Source organism: Bidens hawaiensis, unplaced genomic scaffold (assembly GCF_021521415.1).
Source record: "Bidens hawaiensis isolate Kalapana, Puna unplaced genomic scaffold, B.hawaiensis_p1.1 tig00004748_1, whole genome shotgun sequence".
Classification (NCBI taxonomy): domain Eukaryota; kingdom Viridiplantae; phylum Streptophyta; class Magnoliopsida; order Asterales; family Asteraceae; genus Bidens; species Bidens hawaiensis.
Genome location: NW_027491294.1, coordinates 428,140 through 448,160, shown reverse-complemented (window position 1 = coordinate 448,160; position 20,021 = coordinate 428,140). Strand labels below are relative to the sequence as shown.

The window sequence follows — 20,021 nt, the reverse complement described above, 5'->3', positions numbered from 1 at the left end:
TAATTATTAATTAGCTCATTAGTATCTTTAATATATATAAACGAAAGCTCTCTAAATTCTCTCAAGTCATCAGATTGTTTTATTCTTAAATAAAAGTTTATCATGCATTTGATCTGAATTCATGGACATGGGTCACACCAAACCCAGATAGCCCTTAAACGGGTTACAACATCTCATTATATTAAAAATTAATCTCATCAAAAATTTGATACGAAAAATCCTACATAATATAGATATATTAAAAATTAATATCCATTTTAAAAAAATATGTATTATTTATAATTAACCAAACAATTTTATAGTAAAAAAATATTAAATGGGTCATGGGTCTCACTAAACTCATATAACTTTTAAACCGAGTATAACATCTCATTTATTTGTGAAACATTTTTATCATAATATCCTAAGTATATTATTAACTTTTTTACAATAAATAAAATTAAAATCCAAAAAATATATATATAAACGAAAGCTCCCTAAGTTCTCTCAAGCCACCAGATTGTTTTATTTGTAAATGAAGGCTTCTGATGCATTTTACCTGAATTCACGGGTATGAGTCTCACTAAACTCAGATAACCCTTAAACGCGTTATAACATCTCATTATATTAAAAAATAATCTCACCTTGATATGAAAAATCTTATAAAATAGGGATATACTAAAAATTAATATCCATTTTTTTAAAAAAATATTTATATTAAATAACAATTTTATAATAAAAAATAAACGGGACATAGGTCTTGCCAAACCCATAGCTTTTAAACGGGTTATAACATATCATTTATCTGTGAAACACTTTTATAATCAAATCCTGAGTATATTATTAAATTTCTTACAACAAATAAAATTAAAATAGAAAAAACACAACCCCCGTAATACAGGGGGATAAAAACTAGTAATATATACAACCGAAAGCTAAAAAATCTTACGTTTCGCTATGTGGTCGCTCCCCACTTTTATGGAAGTCACCGGGTTATAACATCTAATTTATTTGTGAAACAATTTTCATCATCAAATCCTAAGTATATAGTTATTAACTTCTTTACAATACATAAAATTATGATCAAATATATATATATATACGAGTAATATAAAATAACCCCGTAATACTAGCGAAACCTTTAATATCATACGTGTCGCGCTCTGGTCACTCCTCACCCCTCTCAAGCCACCAGATTGCTTAATTTGTAAATAAAGTCTTTTTATGCGTTTGAACCGCTTTGACGGATATGAGGCTTCTAATGAACCAGATAGCCCACAAATCATAACAACTCATCTTAACATTTTCCTCTTTCCTCTGCCTGCGAGATCTTGCTCACACCCACCTTATCGCTAGTGTGGATTGAAACAAGAAGAATACTAAGCGAAATTGAAAGTCTTTATTTATCTTTACAATTGCAAAACCTTACCTTTCAATCAGCGATTTCATCACTTCAACAACACATTAATTGCGCATTAATTTTGAATCCTTTTTTTACAAGCAACACATTAATTGTTTAAAACCAATATATTATTTTAAAAGTGGTTGTAAATTGTTATTTACACAATGTTTGATTTTATAAACTAAGAACAAACACAAATCCCTTCAACAACCTATAAAACTTCCACTTAACAACAAAATTCGTCCTAATTAAGGGGAATATTAACTTAGAGTTTCTAATTGTTAGATGAAACGAAGAAAAGAGTTCTCAAGACGGTTTATTATCACTATAACGTAACTTTCAAATGACGGCTTCCAATTATTACCCATTTTAAAATATAAAAAAGAAATAAATCTACAAAACTTCATAATGCAAAAAAATATGTATAAAATATTAAAAACGTATACATTATTAATAAAAAATAAATTTTAAAAACTTAGATTTTACATATGATCATAAAATTTTTATTAATATAATTCATAAACTAATATAACTTCTATTATATTTGATAAGAATAAAAACTAATTAACAAATTAAATGTTCTTTTAATACATAACAATAACTAAACTATAAATTCTATAAATACAACAAATACATACAAAATAATAAGAAAATCACAAACTAAACACCACACTAGAAAAAATATAATAAATTAATAATTGACTCAAAATGAAATGGAAAATATAATAATTGCCCGGACAGGTCGGTAAACCCCAGACGGTAGCAAAACTCAAGCGTTGTTGGTCTTAAGCGTTGAAGCGGTACGTCGATGCGAATTCGGTCAGTTTCGGTTACGTGCGTTATAAAACAAAAAAAAATTATAAAAATTGAGACAGACCAATGGAGGTGGCGTCGATCAGTAAAAATCGAGTGCCGGTAAAACAGACCATTGTCGATTTCGGGCGTTGAGGTGGTGAGTCTACACAAATTTGGTCGGTTTAATCCGTCACGTTCGTTACGGTACCATAACTAAAATATATTTGCATCCGGCCGGTTTTCGTTACCGTATCGGAACTAAACAAAACTCGGTGAGTCTATGTGAATTCGGTCGGTCTCGATTACATTTGTGACGGTACCGAAACTAAACAAAAAGGGCGGTAAAACCCGGTCATTAGTAAAACCTGAAAGTTGTCGATCGCGGACATTGCTTCGGCGAGTCGACGTGAATAACCGTGGGGTTATCAAATTTAAAAATGTGTGGTTCATATTTTATGTTTTGTTATCAAATTACAAAATGTGTGGTTCATATTCAATGTTTTAATGAATAGTAACTTATGTAAGTGTGTTAAAAGTTGGCAAATTGGAATTTAATAATCTCATATTTTTACAGTTGACCGATAATAATATCAATTTAGAAAATAGTTGTCACCGGTTTCACTGTTCACACTAATTGTTTTCCCTAGACCTCCGTCAAAAAAACTTAACTCTATTAAGTTTTTTCGAATTTTAAACTGATGTGTTTAGGACTTTTGATTGAAAGAAAGAAACGAATCAATTAATGTAAAACTTATATTAAAGCAGTGCTCCAAGTTTGAATTCTTGTAGTGCAAATTTGATAAAACCATAAATTTTTCCTTAAATTATACGGTTGAATAACATATATGAATTCCAATGTAAATGCTCCGTGTGCAAAACACATATTTGTTTGGTTTATTAAACAAGCTTAAATTCTTCTCTTTTTCTAACACATTTTTGAAATTTGATAACTTGGAAATATGTAAGTTCGTAGTTTAATGAATTGAAATGGTGTGCCGGTTACATATAAACAGTTGACTCCATTTCACCAGCAAATATAATAGATCTGTGAAGGTGGCCTGTGAATTATTTACAGGTTTCGATTAATCGAGGTGGCACACAGTGCAGATGGTGAATGATAGCGATTCGTAGAGCTGCCACAATTCCTTCATCGATCGGCTTGGGATTCAATAATGCTTTCGTTTTGAAATAAACGAACTGCGTGTAAAAGACTAAAACTTAACAGAATTTTATGTAGGTTAGCCATCAAAATTTAAAACCAAAAAATTGTTAAAAACTAGTAAACAAAAAGTGTTACTTTTGCCTGAATACAACAAACCTATAGGGCAAACAGAGACCCGCATATGCGGTCCGGTTCTTAATTCCAGTAATCGATAACTCAATACCAGAAACGAAGCCAACATCATTTTCAAAAGAATGACAGAGCAATAATATAAAGATTGCTCGGGTTTGATGTAAGATGAAGAGCCAACTCAAAAGCAAGCCACATACAAACAGCCATTTCAGCAAAATACAAAAGATTAAACAAATGTTCCACGGTAGATTAACAAAGCTTCCATTCACAACATTAGTGAAAACTGAAAAGATCATTCTTTTGAGCATATATAATGCTTCAAAACTAGCTTATGAACATAAGAACACAATATCATCTGCTTTAAAAAGTATCAAAATCTTTGATTTTTGCACTAAACCTGATGGTCTCCACCTAGACCAGCAAACAACTATAGAAGAAAGGGATTCCTTGTTGCGTTTCTGATACGGACAGGCTTGTCTACGCTCTGCCAAAAGTACAAAAAGTTAGGATTCAACTTACACCAGTCTTATACTGCAGATAAATAACATTAACTTTTTCCATAAATAAGAATATAGCTACAAATAACAACGGAGGACGACATCTTCAATCAAGCGATTTTAGTACAGGTTCTAATGAATCTTATACATCTAAACCGCGTATGTTGGTTATTACCCTGAATTAATGAACATACAAATAATGAAATGATATAAGTTGGTGGAAACTTTTCCAACAAAAAAGAGACGAAAACTCTCATAAAAATTGCAACCGTTCCTTTTGTGGTATTTCACATAATTGACAAGGGTCGTCAAAATATATTACTTGAACTATGTAATGGTTAAAATATTGCAATTTCTATATATTGGACCACCAGATACTTGTGATCAAGAAATACAATGACATGAATATACTACTACAAAGGCAACACGGTAAAATTTAATGAAACACCTAACCCAATACTCGTTTTCTTTTTCTAACATAAATGGTATTACAACGTTAAACATGAATTTTGTAGTCAAGATTTCTACCTAATATACACGTATGGTCCTTGTAACTCATTAGACTACAAGCCTACAACCTGAAAACAATATACTATTCTTCCGTCGGAAAAAGTTACAAAAAAATTTGCATCACAATCAAGACCCTTATTTGTTTTCTTGGCATATGTTGCCACTTGTGTATGACTCTTAAAATTTAATGTGTTTAACAAACGGTAAACATGTATAGCAATCTCACATGTATGCTATAAACATCACTACAACAACCCTTCATATAAATTGAAAAACTTAATATGTACGCATCCTTTAAACAAACATATAGAACCATAAGGATATCTACTACGAAAAAAAAACCCAAAAAATCAGAGGTTGCTACAACACCCCGAAAAATTTCGTTAATCATGATAAAGAAAACCCGAACACACATTTGAGCACAAAATTCATAAAATCCTAAACACATTCTTTAATCCAATATGGATAACTACTATTAAAACCGTAATTGCAAAAACAGATAACTTTAAACAAATTGTTTAAAAGATTAAGGTTGTAAGATCAAACCTCGACGACCCAGCATTCATATTCCGATGAAGTATCCGACCCGTCCCCGACTCCTCACTCGCTCCAATCAACTCCTTCAAACCCGAATTCACATTCTTATCTTCCTTACCACCATCACCATCATCATCTTTCGCAACGTCCTCCGTCTTAACCTTACCTCTCAACCTCTCAAAATAATTCCCATAAATATACTCCGGGTTATACCCATTCTCATCATCAAACAACATAACATGCCCATGCCACTCCCACACCCGGTACTCCGACCCAGGCTCCATATGGTATCCAACACAAATATGGTGCTCCCCGATCGACACCGCCTGGCCCGAATTGGGCTTTAAAGTTTCCTCGGTGTTTCCGGCCAAAATTAACTTAATAATCTCTTTTTCGAGCTTTGATTCCTCTTTGGCGAGGTGGGTTTTGTTGCTGATGATGTTGCCGTCATCGTCTGGGTCTTCTTCTTCTGTGTCTGAGATGGTGTTAATGGTGTCCAGTAGAAGGTCTTCTAGGGTTTGATTGAAGAGTGGTGAGAGGTGTGGTTGAAGTGGGTTTGGTGGCCGGATTTGCAGGCGGCCGAGTAGGGTTTGGAGTAAGAGGTTATCGAAATTTGATGGGTTCATGGTTTGAGTGAATTTAGGGTTTTTGATGGAGAATGAAATGTGTGAGGAAGAGGGTTTATCAGGTTTATGATGAAATAGAATCTTTGAAAATGAATTTGTGAGAGTTAATATGCTCCCTTGGTTATTCTTTCATGTGCAATTCCTGATACGGGATTGTTAAACCGAACAATAAAAAATATGCAAAAACGTTAAAGCTTGAACGTGTTGCAGGTCAATGCGAATTTGGTCGGTGTCGGATTACGGAATCATACTAAACGTGTCAATGATAAAATATTAAAGTACAATAAGTTATCATATGTAGAACCAAAATAACTGAGACGTTAAAGCTGCGGACTGATGTGATTTCAGTTGGTATCGGTGATACCGACATTAATTTGTTAACATATGTTAATTAGCAAAAAAAATGCTTAAGTGTGATGTATTTAACATCAAAACACAGATAAAAACACATGTGACGACGGGATATTTGTAAATCAGGAAAAAAGTTTCGGTTATTATAAAGACAGACTATAGAAAATACAAAAAGAACCTTTAAAACAATCGTTTAACCAACAAAAAAACATGTAAAAACGACACTCGTTTAAATTAAAGGTTGGAAAATATAGTTTTAGAATATTATAATTATAATTAGTTGAAAAGAAAAGTAACATAAATGGAAAAAACCCATTTGATAGTGTGAAAAAATATATAAATAACAAAAGATATACTCAAGCTTGGGTAAAAGAAAAAAATTAAAGACATTGGTGGTTGTAGCCTTGTGTTCTTGTATAGGAAATTGAACAACCAAATCTTCCTTTTAATATATATACAATTCTGGACTATTTGTAAATGATAGATGGTTGATGTGGAAGAGAAAGGGAGCAACGGAGACGAAAAAGTTGACACACACGGCGAGAACGAAGACCTTATGCTTTGTGGCTAGGAAGTATATTTGTGAGTAGAAGGCAACTTCTGTGAAAGAGGAAGGTGAGGAGAAAAATGATGGCTCATGAGACATAATACTAGTAGTGAATCATAATTTATTTTATTTCGTAGAAGGCAACTTTGTGGTTGGTTGTATTGGTGTTTGGACGCCTTTCAATTCGATGCCAAAAAAAAAGTTCGGTCTAGTTAAGTCACTTAAACAATGACAACTTGTCGTTGTAAATGATAGTAGTAACTAGTAAGAATGGCCTCTTTTAAGGTAAGCATGACAACAAAATGGTAGCATGTGTAACCATTTAGAAATTGAAGTGCTCAATCAAAATCAATTTTTACCTAAATCTTACTTTTTTTTACTTCGCTATTAAAAAATTATATGAGCCCAGCATTCAAAGTTGAGTTATAAATGAGTTGAGTTCAAGATCAAGTTTCAACTCAGCAGAAGCCAGAGTACAGTTACAAGCGCCGGCTTGAGTTGAACCGACTATGTAATATACATAAGATATACCCATCTATTGGCTTTCCAGCAACAGATTGGAACACTTCTTAAAAAGAATTGTTTTCATTATATAAAATCAATATAAAAGACCAGAAATAGTACTACCATATTTGAAAACGCATAATAATTCTTTCCTTTCACATTGCCAATATATCAAACGAGAAAAATAGAATACGTGTAACAATCCAACTAGTGTTTGTTGTCGCCTTCGTCGTAGTCGTCGTCATCATCATAATATAACAATCATAAGATTACACTACACATGAGCATGTGCAGGTTTGATCCAAATATAGAATTTGCAAAAATAAAAATTATATGAAAACATCTTCTTCAGTTATATATGAACCAAACATCCACTATCTCCTTAAGCTCTCCACAATGTAGTCCGCATACAAATCCCTTTAAGATTAACGACATGGTCACTGTTAGGAAAATTAGTTGAAAAATATGATTTTCACAACGCAGATTATTTTAATGAAATGTGTAATTAAAACATTATAGGTTAGCATTCTCAATGATGAGATCTTTGCAACGAGCTACGTGTCCAAAACAGAGCTAAGGTGATTGATGATTACTAATAGATGAAAAGGCAATCCTTGATATCCAAACAAATCATTGAACCGGCCACCTTACCGGGTCATTGATTAGATCGGTTTCAAAAACCATATGTACAAAAAGTGGTATATATGAAGCAAATGAAGTATTTTGAGAATGTACTTACATGGAATGTTTGACCACCTCAATTGCCTCAGCAGCCGGCAAGAATTCATTGACTGCAACCTCCTTATTCTCGTTCTTCTTATCTGAGTAGTGTCAGCATAAACAAGACTTGAGTCCATTAACATTGTCATTAATCAAATGTAAATAGTTAAAACTTTTAGCTAACTTCATTTTATGGACCCAATTAAGTTTAACACAACCCGTATCAGCCCATTCATAAATGTGACCATAAAACTGCATCTAAAAATACTATTTGTGAGAATTTAAAAAGTGAGTTTTGAGATATTACAGTCTTCAAAGAAACGACGAATCTCAGCCAACCGATGTGGTGGGAGCTCTTTAATGTCATTGAAGTGTCTATACTCAGGATCATCAGCACATACTGCAATAATCTTATCATCCTTTTCTCCCTGATTTGTCAACCATGTCGGTAAAATTTAATGATAAACACAAAATAAGGCAATTTCATATATACCCCTGAAAATTTGAATAATGTCATATTGACTCAATCAAAAAATTAATATCAAATATTCCCATCTTATTAAATACAAATATGAATATGACCATCATACCCTATTCTTTTGCCTTACACTCCAAACTCTCAATAGTCTAACGAAAAGTTAAGAAAAGGGTACAAATGTCAAAAATTTGAAAATGGGTACATTTGATATTATGAGCTTTTTTGTTGGGTAAACATGATGTTATACCAAGTTGATACCTGATCAATCATGGGCATGACACCAATTGCTTTTGCACGAAGAAAACAACCTGGCAGGATTGGTTCCTATAACGTAAGTGTTTCCAAACACCATAATAAATCAGCAAATTTCCCATTAATATACAAATTTCACAACTTCCAAACCATACAGTGATAACAAAATAATAAAAGATAAAAATGGCACACCTGCATGATAACCAAGACATCAAGTGGATCATTGTCCTCGCAAAGAGTACGTGGTACAAAGCCATAGTTGTGAGGGTACACGACAGATGAATACAGGACACGATCCACCTGATAAAAGCACATGTAAGATTATTACATGAACCAATAGAATCCAACTCATTACACCAATTATCAATTTATCATCATCATAGTTACCTTAATAAGCCCTGTTTTTTTGTCAAGCTCATACTTTACCTTGCTACCCTTGCTAATTTCAATCACCTGCAACAAACAAACAGATTTTTAAAAAAAAAATCCTTGTATAAACACACACACAAAATCTTATATGGCAGCAAGTATCTGATTCCACATCCTTACACAATTGAATATTTTTGGTGCTCCTGGTCCTGCATTGGATTATTATAAAAGTCAGATGTTTGAATGTTAATAGACTACTACACAGAATTATTTTATTTTGTCTATTAAAAACATTAATCTTTAGATGAAAAGTGTGAAATACCTATCTCGAGATCATGCCAAGGATGAGAAGCAGCTGATCTTCTCCTTATGGATGAAAGTATTCTTTCGTTGAGAGGAGGGTGTGAATGATAATGAGAGTCAGCAGGTTTTTTTGGTGTTTCAGTAGGTGGTGTCTCAATTGATATTGTCTCAGTTGGCAGTGTCTCAATTGGTGGTGTCATTGTTGAAACCTGCACATGTAACCACACTTAAAAATTCAATACAAAAAAATTGCTTTTAACCATGTCAAATGTCAGTATAGTAAAATAAAAAATTAACACCAAAAAGAGAAGATTACTACCACAAGATGTACAACAAGTAAGAAACAAATAAATTTCCAAAAATCACATACAGTGACACGACACAAGGTCTATATTATAAGAAAAATCAAAGCCAAGAAAACACTTTTTGGTACCAAAAATTTATTTAGTAGATCATGTTGCATTGGCGCCACGTATTACAAATATACAAATTACAAAATACCATATGCACAGCCTGTTTCATGTAAAACATTCATAATGACAGTGACCTGTTATTTCCAAAACTGTTTGCATTTATGGTCTATGAAATTCCTCACAAAAAAAAATAATAAAAAAAATCATGAAGTAAGCTGTTTCATAATCATAGGTCATAAATCACATTTTTCACCTATTTAATCACTTTCGAGTATCTTCAAAAAACTAGTAAAAATTCCTACAAATATTCCCGATCTCATTGTACCTAAAACAATACTAAAATTAAAAAATTATCCAACAAAATTCAAAAACTCAGATCATCAAACAATGTGTATGTTCAGACCTATGGTGATGTAAAATCTCTCTATCTCTGAAACACACACACACACACACACACACACATAAATTAACTTCAGAAACAGCATTTTATATTATAATCCTATCAAATTCCATCAGAACAAATAAAAAAGTAAAAAACTAATAAAATCGTATGATACATAGTAACGTATGTGCATAAATCATTTAATCAAACAAAAGCAACAAAACTATTAAATTCTAACTTCAATAACAATACGCGTGTTAGAGAAACAGAAACCTGAAGCGATCCGTGAACCTGATGCGGAGAAATAGAACTGCAAATCATGATATTTAACAACGAAATCAATAAGCGTAAGATTAAAGCAAAACATGTGGATACACATATACATACAGATACACTCATATACACGTACCTTATAGAGAGAGAAAGCAAAGCAGTAAGCGGAAGCTTCACGCAGTTGTTGTTCTGTTCCCGCTATCTTCACCTTTCTCATTTTAAAGCAAACACCGGGCCTTTTCTTTCCATAACAGATCTCTTCATATTCCAGATAAGTGTACAACTGTTAATGTGCAATGTACAAGTTGTGATGCGTTGGGTGATGTGGAATTAGCAGTTTGTGCTCTGGATAAAAAGGTTTGGCGAATTAAAAGGAGAAAATGCCATATGGAATATTAAAAGATGCCGATGAGGATGCCATACGTGATGAGTCACCGTCACGCTGGAGTTCGGTGGTGGGCCTGAGTGGGCCACTATCACCGCCGGCCCGACTAAGATACCGTGACACTTTGACAAACTTGGTTGACGTTTGGTGTTAGAAGAAGAAGAAGAAGAAGATATTTGTCTATTTAATAGATTTCCGTTGATTAAGGGGTTTTAAGTTTTAACTTTTAGGTTGAATGAAACGCTCGTTTGAAATATTTATTTTGATTTCAATCATCACTATTGTTAGGATAATAATAATAATAATCATTTATATAAGAAACAAAAAAATGGTTGTGTCATTAAACAATCTTTGTGTTACTTGATACCATAACTCCTTAAAGTTTAAAAGAAAACTAAATTTCATCTCACATTGCTTCAACGAGAAATCAAATTGGAAGCAAATGATTATAAAAGACATTGCATCAAACGTACCACTAAGTAGCGCATGAATTATTGTGTACAACTAATCAGTTTCAAAAAGAATCAAGATGGTGTTTATATGAGGAAACTTTTGTTGCTGAATGTGTCTTCTTTAGTTGAAGCTACTTAGATTATTCACATCGGACAACCGTCAGCATATGGAGAAGAGATGCTTAAAGGATTAATACTCATGCTTAATGTTGAGGTGCTAAAAATGGGGGTTATTGTTGTAAGATAAGCTTACTTCTCTTTTGGATTTTTGTGTCTTTAATTATATGATTATGGTTTCATTTATATCAAATGTGGGCTAACATAATGTTAATTTTTTTTAGGTAGGTTTCGATCATTTGGAAGTTAAGGGCTTCATCCGTCCATCAAACTTGAAGGTCCCTTAACCTTTATTGCTTGGTGATGAATATGGATGAGCGTGGGACAGTACCTGTATCTGTATTCGTACTTGTATCCGATTGTACTCGTACCAAAAATCAATAAAAACACGTATCAATACTCGTACCAAATTTTTTGGTATGGTACAGGTACGGGTATTGGTACGAGTATTTCGGTACAATACTTATTTTTGTACCACTTTGCTTTTTTTATTTCCAAGTTTTCGACGATATTGAAACCGGTATCGGTACAAGTAACAAACAAACTGAATTAGTTCGGGATCGGTACTTGCACAGGAGCGTGACGGATACCGAATTAGTACATGTGTCAAATTGGCCGTCGATTTAATGATAAGACAGTACTGAAGAACCCTAATTCGGTCGCTGACTTTAAGAGATTTGTTTGTTGGTTCGAGCCTTGGATGTTATATTATTTAATTTTGAAGAAACGTTTGGTAATTGTTCAATAATAATATGGTTGGAGAATTTTTTATATATATTAAATATGAAGAACCCTATTTAAACTCTTATATAATCAAAACAGGCACAAAATACCAATGTACCCGTACCGTGCCCGTACCTGTGCGGCTGTTGATATACATGTATTTATACATCTCGAATCCCGTGTAAAGTTGTGTTTCCTTAATGTTTTAAGTTCGTTTTAGTTCGTGTTTTGGTTTATCTTTTATTAATTTAGGTTTTGAGTCAAGTATTTCATATATTTACATGTTTTATATCGTTTGGTGTCTTGAATATTAAGCCTTAATTCTTTCTATCTTTTCATGTGAAGTTTGAGTTCGTTTTTATTCGTTAATGACTACATGATTACTTCACTTACGAGTTTTGATTTATTTGCATGTAGATGCTGGCTTGAAAGTTAAGGGAAAGAAGGTCTAGAAGCTTCCATGCGTTACTTAGAGTTCAAGAAAGAATATTATCAAGATCTAACAATAATAATCAAGAAATAAATGAAAAATTCGTAGCCTCCCTCCATGAGGGCGCCTAGCCGCGCCTAGGCAAATGCCCAGGATGCCTAGGCCGGGCGCCTAGGCCTTCTGGTCAGCCAATAACTGCAAGCCCAAATCCATTCTCGCTTATATAAACATCTTCATTCCTTAGCCGATTATAAGCTTTTTGGCAGCCGATTTCAAGAGTTTTTCCAAAGTTTTGAAGGTGATTTGAAGCTAGGAACTAAGGAGGATTGAGAGAGCTTTCATCCGGGTGTCCGAGGATCAATCGCAAAGGGTTTTATCGCTCTAACTTTCGTTCCTTGTTCATTATTCTTGATGTATTTCCTATTTGTTTTTAAGACTTGTTTAGTATTGTTTTTAATAATGATTCTAGGCTAAACTTCATGTCTACCTAGGTTTGATGAACATGTTTGAGACTTGATTCTTGCTTTGGACTTATGCTTTGATTATGGTTTGTTGACTTAATAGTAAAAGACTTGATGTTGCTTTCATGATGCATATGAATGTTTATTATCTTGATTGATTGTTAATTATAGCTTCACATAGATCTTTTATCTTTTGATTGTGTTCTTTAGATTTAGGGTTTATGTTTAAATCATTACTTGGTGTTTTGATTATTGTGATTAAATGGGCCCATTAGATCATAGAAGCTTGTTGATAGTTGGTTAAGGTTTTAAATGTTTTGCTAAATTCCAATAGGTGTAAGGTGAGGAGTTGTTCATGTGTATTAGTCAATTGCATGCTAGGATAGTAGTGACAATATTCTTGCTTATTGTGTTGATCCATGTTCATGATGTCATGTTAGTTTATCAAGTTATCTAGGGTTTAGTATTTCGTAAGATTGCTTGCTTTAGATACTATTAATTAACCCTAATTGACGACTTTGCGGAAATCAATTCAACTGATTGCTTAATAATCTAATAATTGTTCTTTGGGATTTCATTTGATTCAGTCAAAGGTCCTTAGGGTTTGTTAGATGAACACGTTTAGAAATCAGTTGCCATAATCATGTTATTTGTCCATTGCTTGATGATTGTTGATACATGGGATTCTTACCTAGGTAGGTTCCTTCTCTGATTGGTTTCGATCTTGTGTTAAATTGATTGTCTCTTGTTTGCTTGTTTATTTACTTTCTTAGTTTAATCTTAGTTTAATATTAGTTTAAAAATCCCCCTTAAAAATTAATAATAAATAGTCGTGTCGTAAGTCGAATCTAATTAGTTAATTAACGTAATTTATATAGTCATGTGGGTTCGATATTCCGGACTTACTTAGCTTTAGTACAATTGACCGGTTCACTTGCCGGTGTTTTGTGTAGTTGAGTCTTAAGTCTAGTTTTTATTACTTGTTAATTTAGTTAATATTTAATTGATTGTTTTAAGCACATCAGCTGTACCCAATTGTACTTGCACCAAAATTCAACAAAAATGAGTATCAATACTCGTACCGAATAGGCTAAATCGGTACGTGTACAGATACGTGTACGGGTACTGTAAGGCTCCGTTACCGGTGCCTCGCCTTGAGCGTTGAATTTACTTATAAACACAGTTCTAAATATCATAGTTAATAAAAACATTCGTGGAGTATTAAAACTTCGTAAAACATTACATATTAATCCATAACTTTGTCTTAATCAAACACATTGTCTTTCAAAACATTAAGGGGGTGTTTGGCCTAGCTTCTATTTTTAATCTTATGTTTATATATAAAATTAGCTTATAGCTTTTTTTTCTATTATCTGATAAATTATTTTTAAGTGTTTGGATTAACTTATATTCTATAAGTTAATTATGTGTCTTAATAAGTTGTTAAATCCAACATTCTTTATTTTGTTAGAGTAATAATTACTAATCCACCACCATTTGAGAACAAATGAATAATTTACACCCTTAAACAAATAAGCTTCTTACAAATAAGCTAAAAAAACCATCTTCAAATAAGCTTATTCAAATGGGCTTATATAAGTTAATAAGCATAAGCTTAAAAAGCTACGCCAAACACCAAGTTAAGCTTATTTTGTAAAAAAAAAAAAAAAAAAAAACTAAAAAAGCTATAAGCTTGGTTAAAAAAGCTAGGCCAAACACCCCCTAATTATAAAACGTCTTGAGTCTTCATATGCCAACCTCTTATTCATCTGCCACGTACCCCGCTCAAGCTAGCTGTCTCATCCTACTCACCTGCGTGCATACTAAAATTCAGCTACGCTGAGTGAGTTCTAGTTAATCATACAACATGCAACATACAATACATATATGTTTATATACTTTCGTTCATACTTTTCATACTTTTATCATACACCTACTTACCTTCATAACTTACATTATAAAGAGCATCACACCCTACTTTCCTCGAGTATTATTAGGGTCTGGTTCCCTCTTGCTTCGAATATTATTAGGGTTCGGTTCTGTTTTGGACAAAAATCTACTAAGGATAATGTATCCAAATTCGGTTTGTGATGATTAAAGGAAAAAAACCTCGAGTGATGACAACTTGTCTATCACCAATTTATTAATATGAAAAATGAGGATACAAGGTTGAAGATTATGATCAGTGTTTATAATAATTCTAAGTGTGTGTGTGTGTGTATTGCTGGTTTCGCAGAGAGCAGAGTGTGTTTCCTAGCTGATCATAGCCTTAATATATACATAAAAGATAATAACTCAATGCTTTATGAATAGTAAAGGTATTAATTAAGTTTCCTAAAAATCCGCCATTGTCTTTATTATAAACGTAACAGCCACTTTGACCACGTGCTCCATCACTCAGGCTGCGAAATAGAGGGTAGACCAGGTCTCTTAGCCGTTACATCTGTCAAATATAATGTTATACACATGAAACAATCGTTAGTAAATAATAAGTACTGAGCATCCTTGATCCTGATGGGATCTGACTAAGGATAACTGATCCATAACATATGCCAGGATAACATATCCATAGTGTCAAAATTCTGTGCACTAACAGGTTCCCTCTTACCTCGAGTATTATTAGGGCCCGGTTCCCTATTGCCTCGAATATTATTAGGGTTCGGTTCCCTCTTACCTCGAGTATTATTAGGGCTCGGTTCCCTCTTGCCTCGAGTATTATTAGGGCCCGGTTTCCTCTTCGTTACCATACAACCATACATCATTTTACATATATACATACATATCATACATACAATGTCCATGCATACTTTATCTCATATACTCGTTACATACTTACTGCATGTACCTCTCTTAACAATAAATGCAATACCCGAAGGTCGTTCACATACTGATAAGCATTCATTCATCATATAATACAAACATATCACATTTATCATTAAGGCATACACTTACCATTTAAGGTAAGTGCATTAACATTCACGTTGAGTATGCACACAACCCCGAAACATAACAAGGAAATGGGGCTAAAAACTCACCTGGATTCGGTTACGCTATCCGTTAATCGTTATCCCTTTCTTTAATTGAGCTCGGCTAACTGTTATATATATATATATATATTCGTTAATTAACCTTATAATTATTTAAGTTGGTATTTTAATTTACCAACGCACTTTCTAAGTTGGGCTCGTCTTGATCAGTTTTTACAGATGGGCCAAGTTAGTTAATTCAGGCCCATTGTCCATCACAGCACCTGGCCCCAATAGGCCGGGCTCAAAGTCAACAGAGAACCATATGGCCGAGAACGCAAGGCAGAGAACTCAGGTTGGCCGATAACTCTGTTTTGACCGTAAACCCGTAAGGTGGCCGAGAACTCTTGGTCACCGAGAACTCTCGGTCACCGAGAACTCTCGTTGATCGAGAACTCATATTGACCGGGTTCCCGCGTTGACCGATAACTCAAGGTGGAGGCTCAGGTTACCGAGAACCCTTGTCTGATGCTCTCAACTCTTATTCGCCTATCTTTAAATCCATTTTGGGCTCAAATAACGGTTAATGGTCCATAACTACCCTTTTAACCACCTAAATCCCATTCTCCTTAACCGTTTTACATTCGTTATCAACCCATCATCCAGACTTGACTCGTTTTCTAGCATAAAGCTTGAACCTTTATTACTTTCAAAACCCGTTTTAGCTAGATTTATCACTAATGAGTAGATTAAGTCTATTCTTGACATCAAGTTTGCAACTTTAAGATTTGTCTGGACCCGATCTATTCTAGGTTTGGGTTTCACGATCATTCGTCTATAAAAACGTAACATTTAAGATCAAGAACATACCTTTATGTGCTCTTTAGGTCACGGTTAGCTTGGTTACGAACTTGAATCGTGTATCTTGCTTGAATATCGAAGGTCTATCAAGGATCTTTGTCCGTTTGATCTCGGAGCTTCTTCCCTTGCTTGCGGCCGTGAGGGTGCATGTGTGTTTTGAGTGTGTAGAAGATAAGATGGATATAAATAGAAAGAATTATGATATAAAGGGTATTTATACTCCCTTAAGCCAATGGACCTGAGGCTCATATTTCCTTTTTAGTCCATAATTAACTTCATCTAATTAGTCTATTTTCCTTTCTATCTTTCTTATTTTATTATTTCTATACCAACTCAAGTAAACTTTTCCATTATAATAAATAATATATTACATATTGCTCTTAGAAATTTCAAGATGTTACAGTTACAGATACGAGTATCTGGGACAAAATGCTCATCCCTAATGATAAGGCTAATTGATATTTAATGGCACTTTGAAGTTTTTGTATACACTGTTGGTAAACCTACAAAACTTTGGCTTATTGAGGGTTTTTCTTGGATTATATTAGTTTTGGCCTGCAAGGAACATATTACATGTAATTAGAAGCGAGAATTTTACCAATATAGTAACGAATGAGCCCATTCAGGTAGGGGTGAACCAAACTTATAACCATCAGTGTCACAAAAAGTCATGACTTTTGAAGTATTAAAGAAATGTAAATAATTGAAAACTTGAGTGAGACCATAGTAATTTGTAAATTGACTTAATTGTAAAAGTTATAATGCTATTGCAGTGGTTAGCTACTGCGTTTCTTATTAATTTTGCAAGCGTTCAAAGCACACAATGTACGTTGTACCTTATACACTTTTTCCCTTCTTTAGAAACACGCCCAGTCACACACACTCACATGTAACCACTCTAGCTCGCCTTCTTTATCGGTTTTAGCCAATTCTGCTCCCTTCATCATAAATTTCAGCGACACTTTCTATTTTCTCCGTTTTAGTTTCCCCCCTTCATCATCTTCAAAATGAATGTTAGGACTGGTAATAAAGTTTATCAAGTTATGCCAAGCCTAACATTCATTTCATTGACATTTTGTAAAACAGTTTACAAGAGATGGTTTCATCAACAAAGTATGTTTTAACTTAGCTTTATGCTAATTCTTTTATAGTTGTATGTTTTCGTTAAAAAGATACACTTAAATATAAACTTCTAGATAATGAAAACTCCCCGGCATGGTTTAGAGCAACCGTAACATCACAATCAAAGACACAAAAACACACATGCCATTTAGTGGACGACGAATGGTGAAGCCGCGTTGCATTACAAGAGTTTGTTCATGCCCGGAAGACAATATGTTCTTAGTGACGACAAATTAGCAAACAACCCCTATCATGAGCCTGTTTCAATTTCAATTATATTATCTTTTTACTGTTTTATAAAATAAAGTGTATAAAACATATAAACTTATTAAAATTTTATAAATAAGTTTGTTAATTCTTGACGATAAATTACCATCTCATCAAAAACATTAACCTCACATATTAAAAACAAAATAATAAACCTTTTGTTGCCAAATACACCATCCCAAAACCAAAATCTCCAAATAAAAACCATTAATCCAACGGCCCAGATTTCTCCTCGTCCATACTAACACCCCATTGGCTGAATCCACTTCACACGGATCACAATCCACACAAAAACCCCCCAAAATCCATTTCAAAATTTCAACTTTTACCGCCAACTCCCCCAAATCCTCCACTATATAAACACCCCATCAAAACCCATTACCCACACATCACAAACACTCACAATCTCTTCAATCAATTTATTACTTACCAATTCATCCTTTGCAATCAAATCAATGGCTCGTACCAAGCAAACCGCAAGGAAGTCCACCGGAGGCAAGGCACCAAGGAAGCAGCTAGCCACGAAAGCCGCACGGAAGTCAGCTCCAGCCACCGGCGGCGTGAAGAAGCCGCACAGGTTCAGGCCTGGAACCGTGGCGTTGAGGGAGATCAGGAAGTACCAGAAGAGTACTGAGCTTTTGATCCGTAAGCTTCCGTTCCAGAGGCTTGTGAGGGAGATTGCTCAGGATTTTAAGACGGATTTGAGGTTCCAGAGCTCGGCTGTTGCGGCTTTGCAAGAGGCGTCTGAGGCGTATCTTGTTGGACTGTTTGAGGATACGAATTTGTGTGCGATTCATGCGAAGAGGGTTACGATTATGCCAAAAGATATGCAGCTTGCTAGGAGGATCCGTGGTGAGAGGGCTTAGGGTTTGGTTTCTGGTGTTTGGATTATTATGTTTAGGGGTTTACTTGTTATCTGAATGTATGTAATGAAGTAATCAAGAATGGAATTTGAGTTTTCTGTTTTATTTTCGAGTTTTTACCTATTTAGATCTAAATTGCAAGTGTAGGGGTTTAATACAGATGGTTTTGTATATTCTTGGATTAGTGCTTAAATGCTTTTCAAGATGAAATCCCATTTGAGGTCGAAGGTTAACACAAACTAGTGTTTTAGCACGGTTCGGTTTGGTTTTTAGGTGAAACCAAAACCGAAAATTTGTTTTTTTCATATATAAAAACTGTTCGGTTTCGGTTTTTTGGTTCGGTTATATTTGTTATTTTTTATTTTTTCTCGTTTTGTGTTTTTGTTTTATTAGTTGTTTTATGTAACTAGTTCTGATGTACAAAAATAAATATTAACATTTATTATTCCTTTCACAAACTCTAATTTCTCTTACAAATATATTGAACCAACAAACTCCTAATTTGTTTCGGTTGTTTTCGCATATGGTTTAGTATAAATATATTTAACAATCATTTAAATTATTTATTTTAATATACCAAGTTAATCGGTTCGGTTCGGTTTTTTTCGGTATTTTTGAAAAGGGTAACTGAACAGAAACCGAAATTTCGGTTTTCCAAAAAAACAAAAAAAAAGTCGGTTAATGCTTCGGTTCGGTATTTTCGGTTAATTCGGTTTCGGTATTTTCGGTTTTCTGCTCACCCCTAACACAAACACACAATAATCTCAATGGTGCTATCTCAATTCCATTTAGTATTATTCTACAAGAATGGTACAAATAACGTCTCAATTCCTTATGAGCCTTGGTTCTGTTTTAAATAGAGATAAAATGGCACATAAGTTATCTCAAAGTATTTGAAGTCATTGTATGCACTGATGGGTAGTTTTCTTAAACCTGTAAAACAATCCGGTTACTTGAAGGATTGAGTTACACCTCAACAAAAAAAAATTGAATTTAAAGAAAAAAACAAAACTTTTTTGACAAGTGTTGTTCGATCATTGGGTTATAAAAAAGGGTGGTCCGATTGGTTTTACGCTGGACATAACGGAACCGGTGAGATATGTATGGGCATTTTGAAGATTCATGTGATTAAAATGGGATTT

The 20,021-nt window shown here is 33.8% G+C and overlaps 3 protein-coding genes across 3 annotated transcripts; 1 reads left to right on the top strand and 2 right to left on the bottom strand.

Annotated features, from left to right (window-relative positions):
- Positions 1–3,579: 3,579 nt before the first annotated feature.
- Positions 3,580–5,708, bottom strand: LOC143627894 (uncharacterized). Its single transcript, XM_077097609.1, has 2 exons — positions 5,024–5,708; positions 3,580–3,954 (listed from the first exon to the last, which is right to left on the bottom strand). Exons 1-2 carry the CDS (start codon positions 5,638–5,640, stop codon positions 3,948–3,950), a joined length of 624 nt encoding a protein of 207 aa, XP_076953724.1. The 5' UTR covers positions 5,641–5,708; the 3' UTR covers positions 3,580–3,947.
- A 1,470-nt stretch (positions 5,709–7,178) lies between these two features.
- On the bottom strand, positions 7,179–10,341 carry LOC143627893 (soluble inorganic pyrophosphatase 1-like). The gene is made up of 9 exons (XM_077097607.1): positions 10,233–10,341; positions 9,184–9,373; positions 9,042–9,070; positions 8,880–8,945; positions 8,685–8,792; positions 8,499–8,564; positions 8,070–8,190; positions 7,782–7,863; positions 7,179–7,459 (listed from the first exon to the last, which is right to left on the bottom strand). The coding sequence occupies exons 1-9, from the start codon at positions 10,278–10,280 to the stop codon at positions 7,417–7,419; spliced, it is 753 nt and encodes a 250-aa protein (XP_076953722.1). The 5' UTR covers positions 10,281–10,341; the 3' UTR covers positions 7,179–7,416.
- An 8,070-nt stretch (positions 10,342–18,411) lies between these two features.
- On the top strand, positions 18,412–18,984 carry LOC143627892 (histone H3.2-like). The gene has a single exon (XM_077097606.1). The coding sequence runs from the start codon at positions 18,472–18,474 to the stop codon at positions 18,880–18,882; it is 411 nt and encodes a 136-aa protein (XP_076953721.1). The 5' UTR covers positions 18,412–18,471; the 3' UTR covers positions 18,883–18,984.
- The last annotated feature ends 1,037 nt before the right edge of the window (positions 18,985–20,021 follow it).

Excerpts from the sequence above, each read along its gene's own strand:
- LOC143627892 (XM_077097606.1), top strand. The coding sequence starts at position 18,472 with ATGGCTCGTACCAAGCAAACCGCAAGGAAGTCCACCGGAGGCAAGGCA.
- LOC143627894 (XM_077097609.1), bottom strand. The coding sequence starts at position 5,640 with ATGAACCCATCAAATTTCGATAACCTCTTACTCCAAACCCTACTCGGC.
- LOC143627893 (XM_077097607.1), bottom strand. The coding sequence starts at position 10,280 with ATGATTTGCAGTTCTATTTCTCCGCATCAGGTTCACGGATCGCTTCAG. Across the intron at positions 8,946-9,041 it reads CACCAAAAATATTCAATTGT|GTGATTGAAATTAGCAAGGG; the intron begins GTAAGGATGTGG and ends TGTTTGTTGCAG. Across the intron at positions 7,864-8,069 it reads TCGTCGTTTCTTTGAAGACT|ATAAGAAGAACGAGAATAAG; the intron begins GTAATATCTCAA and ends GACACTACTCAG.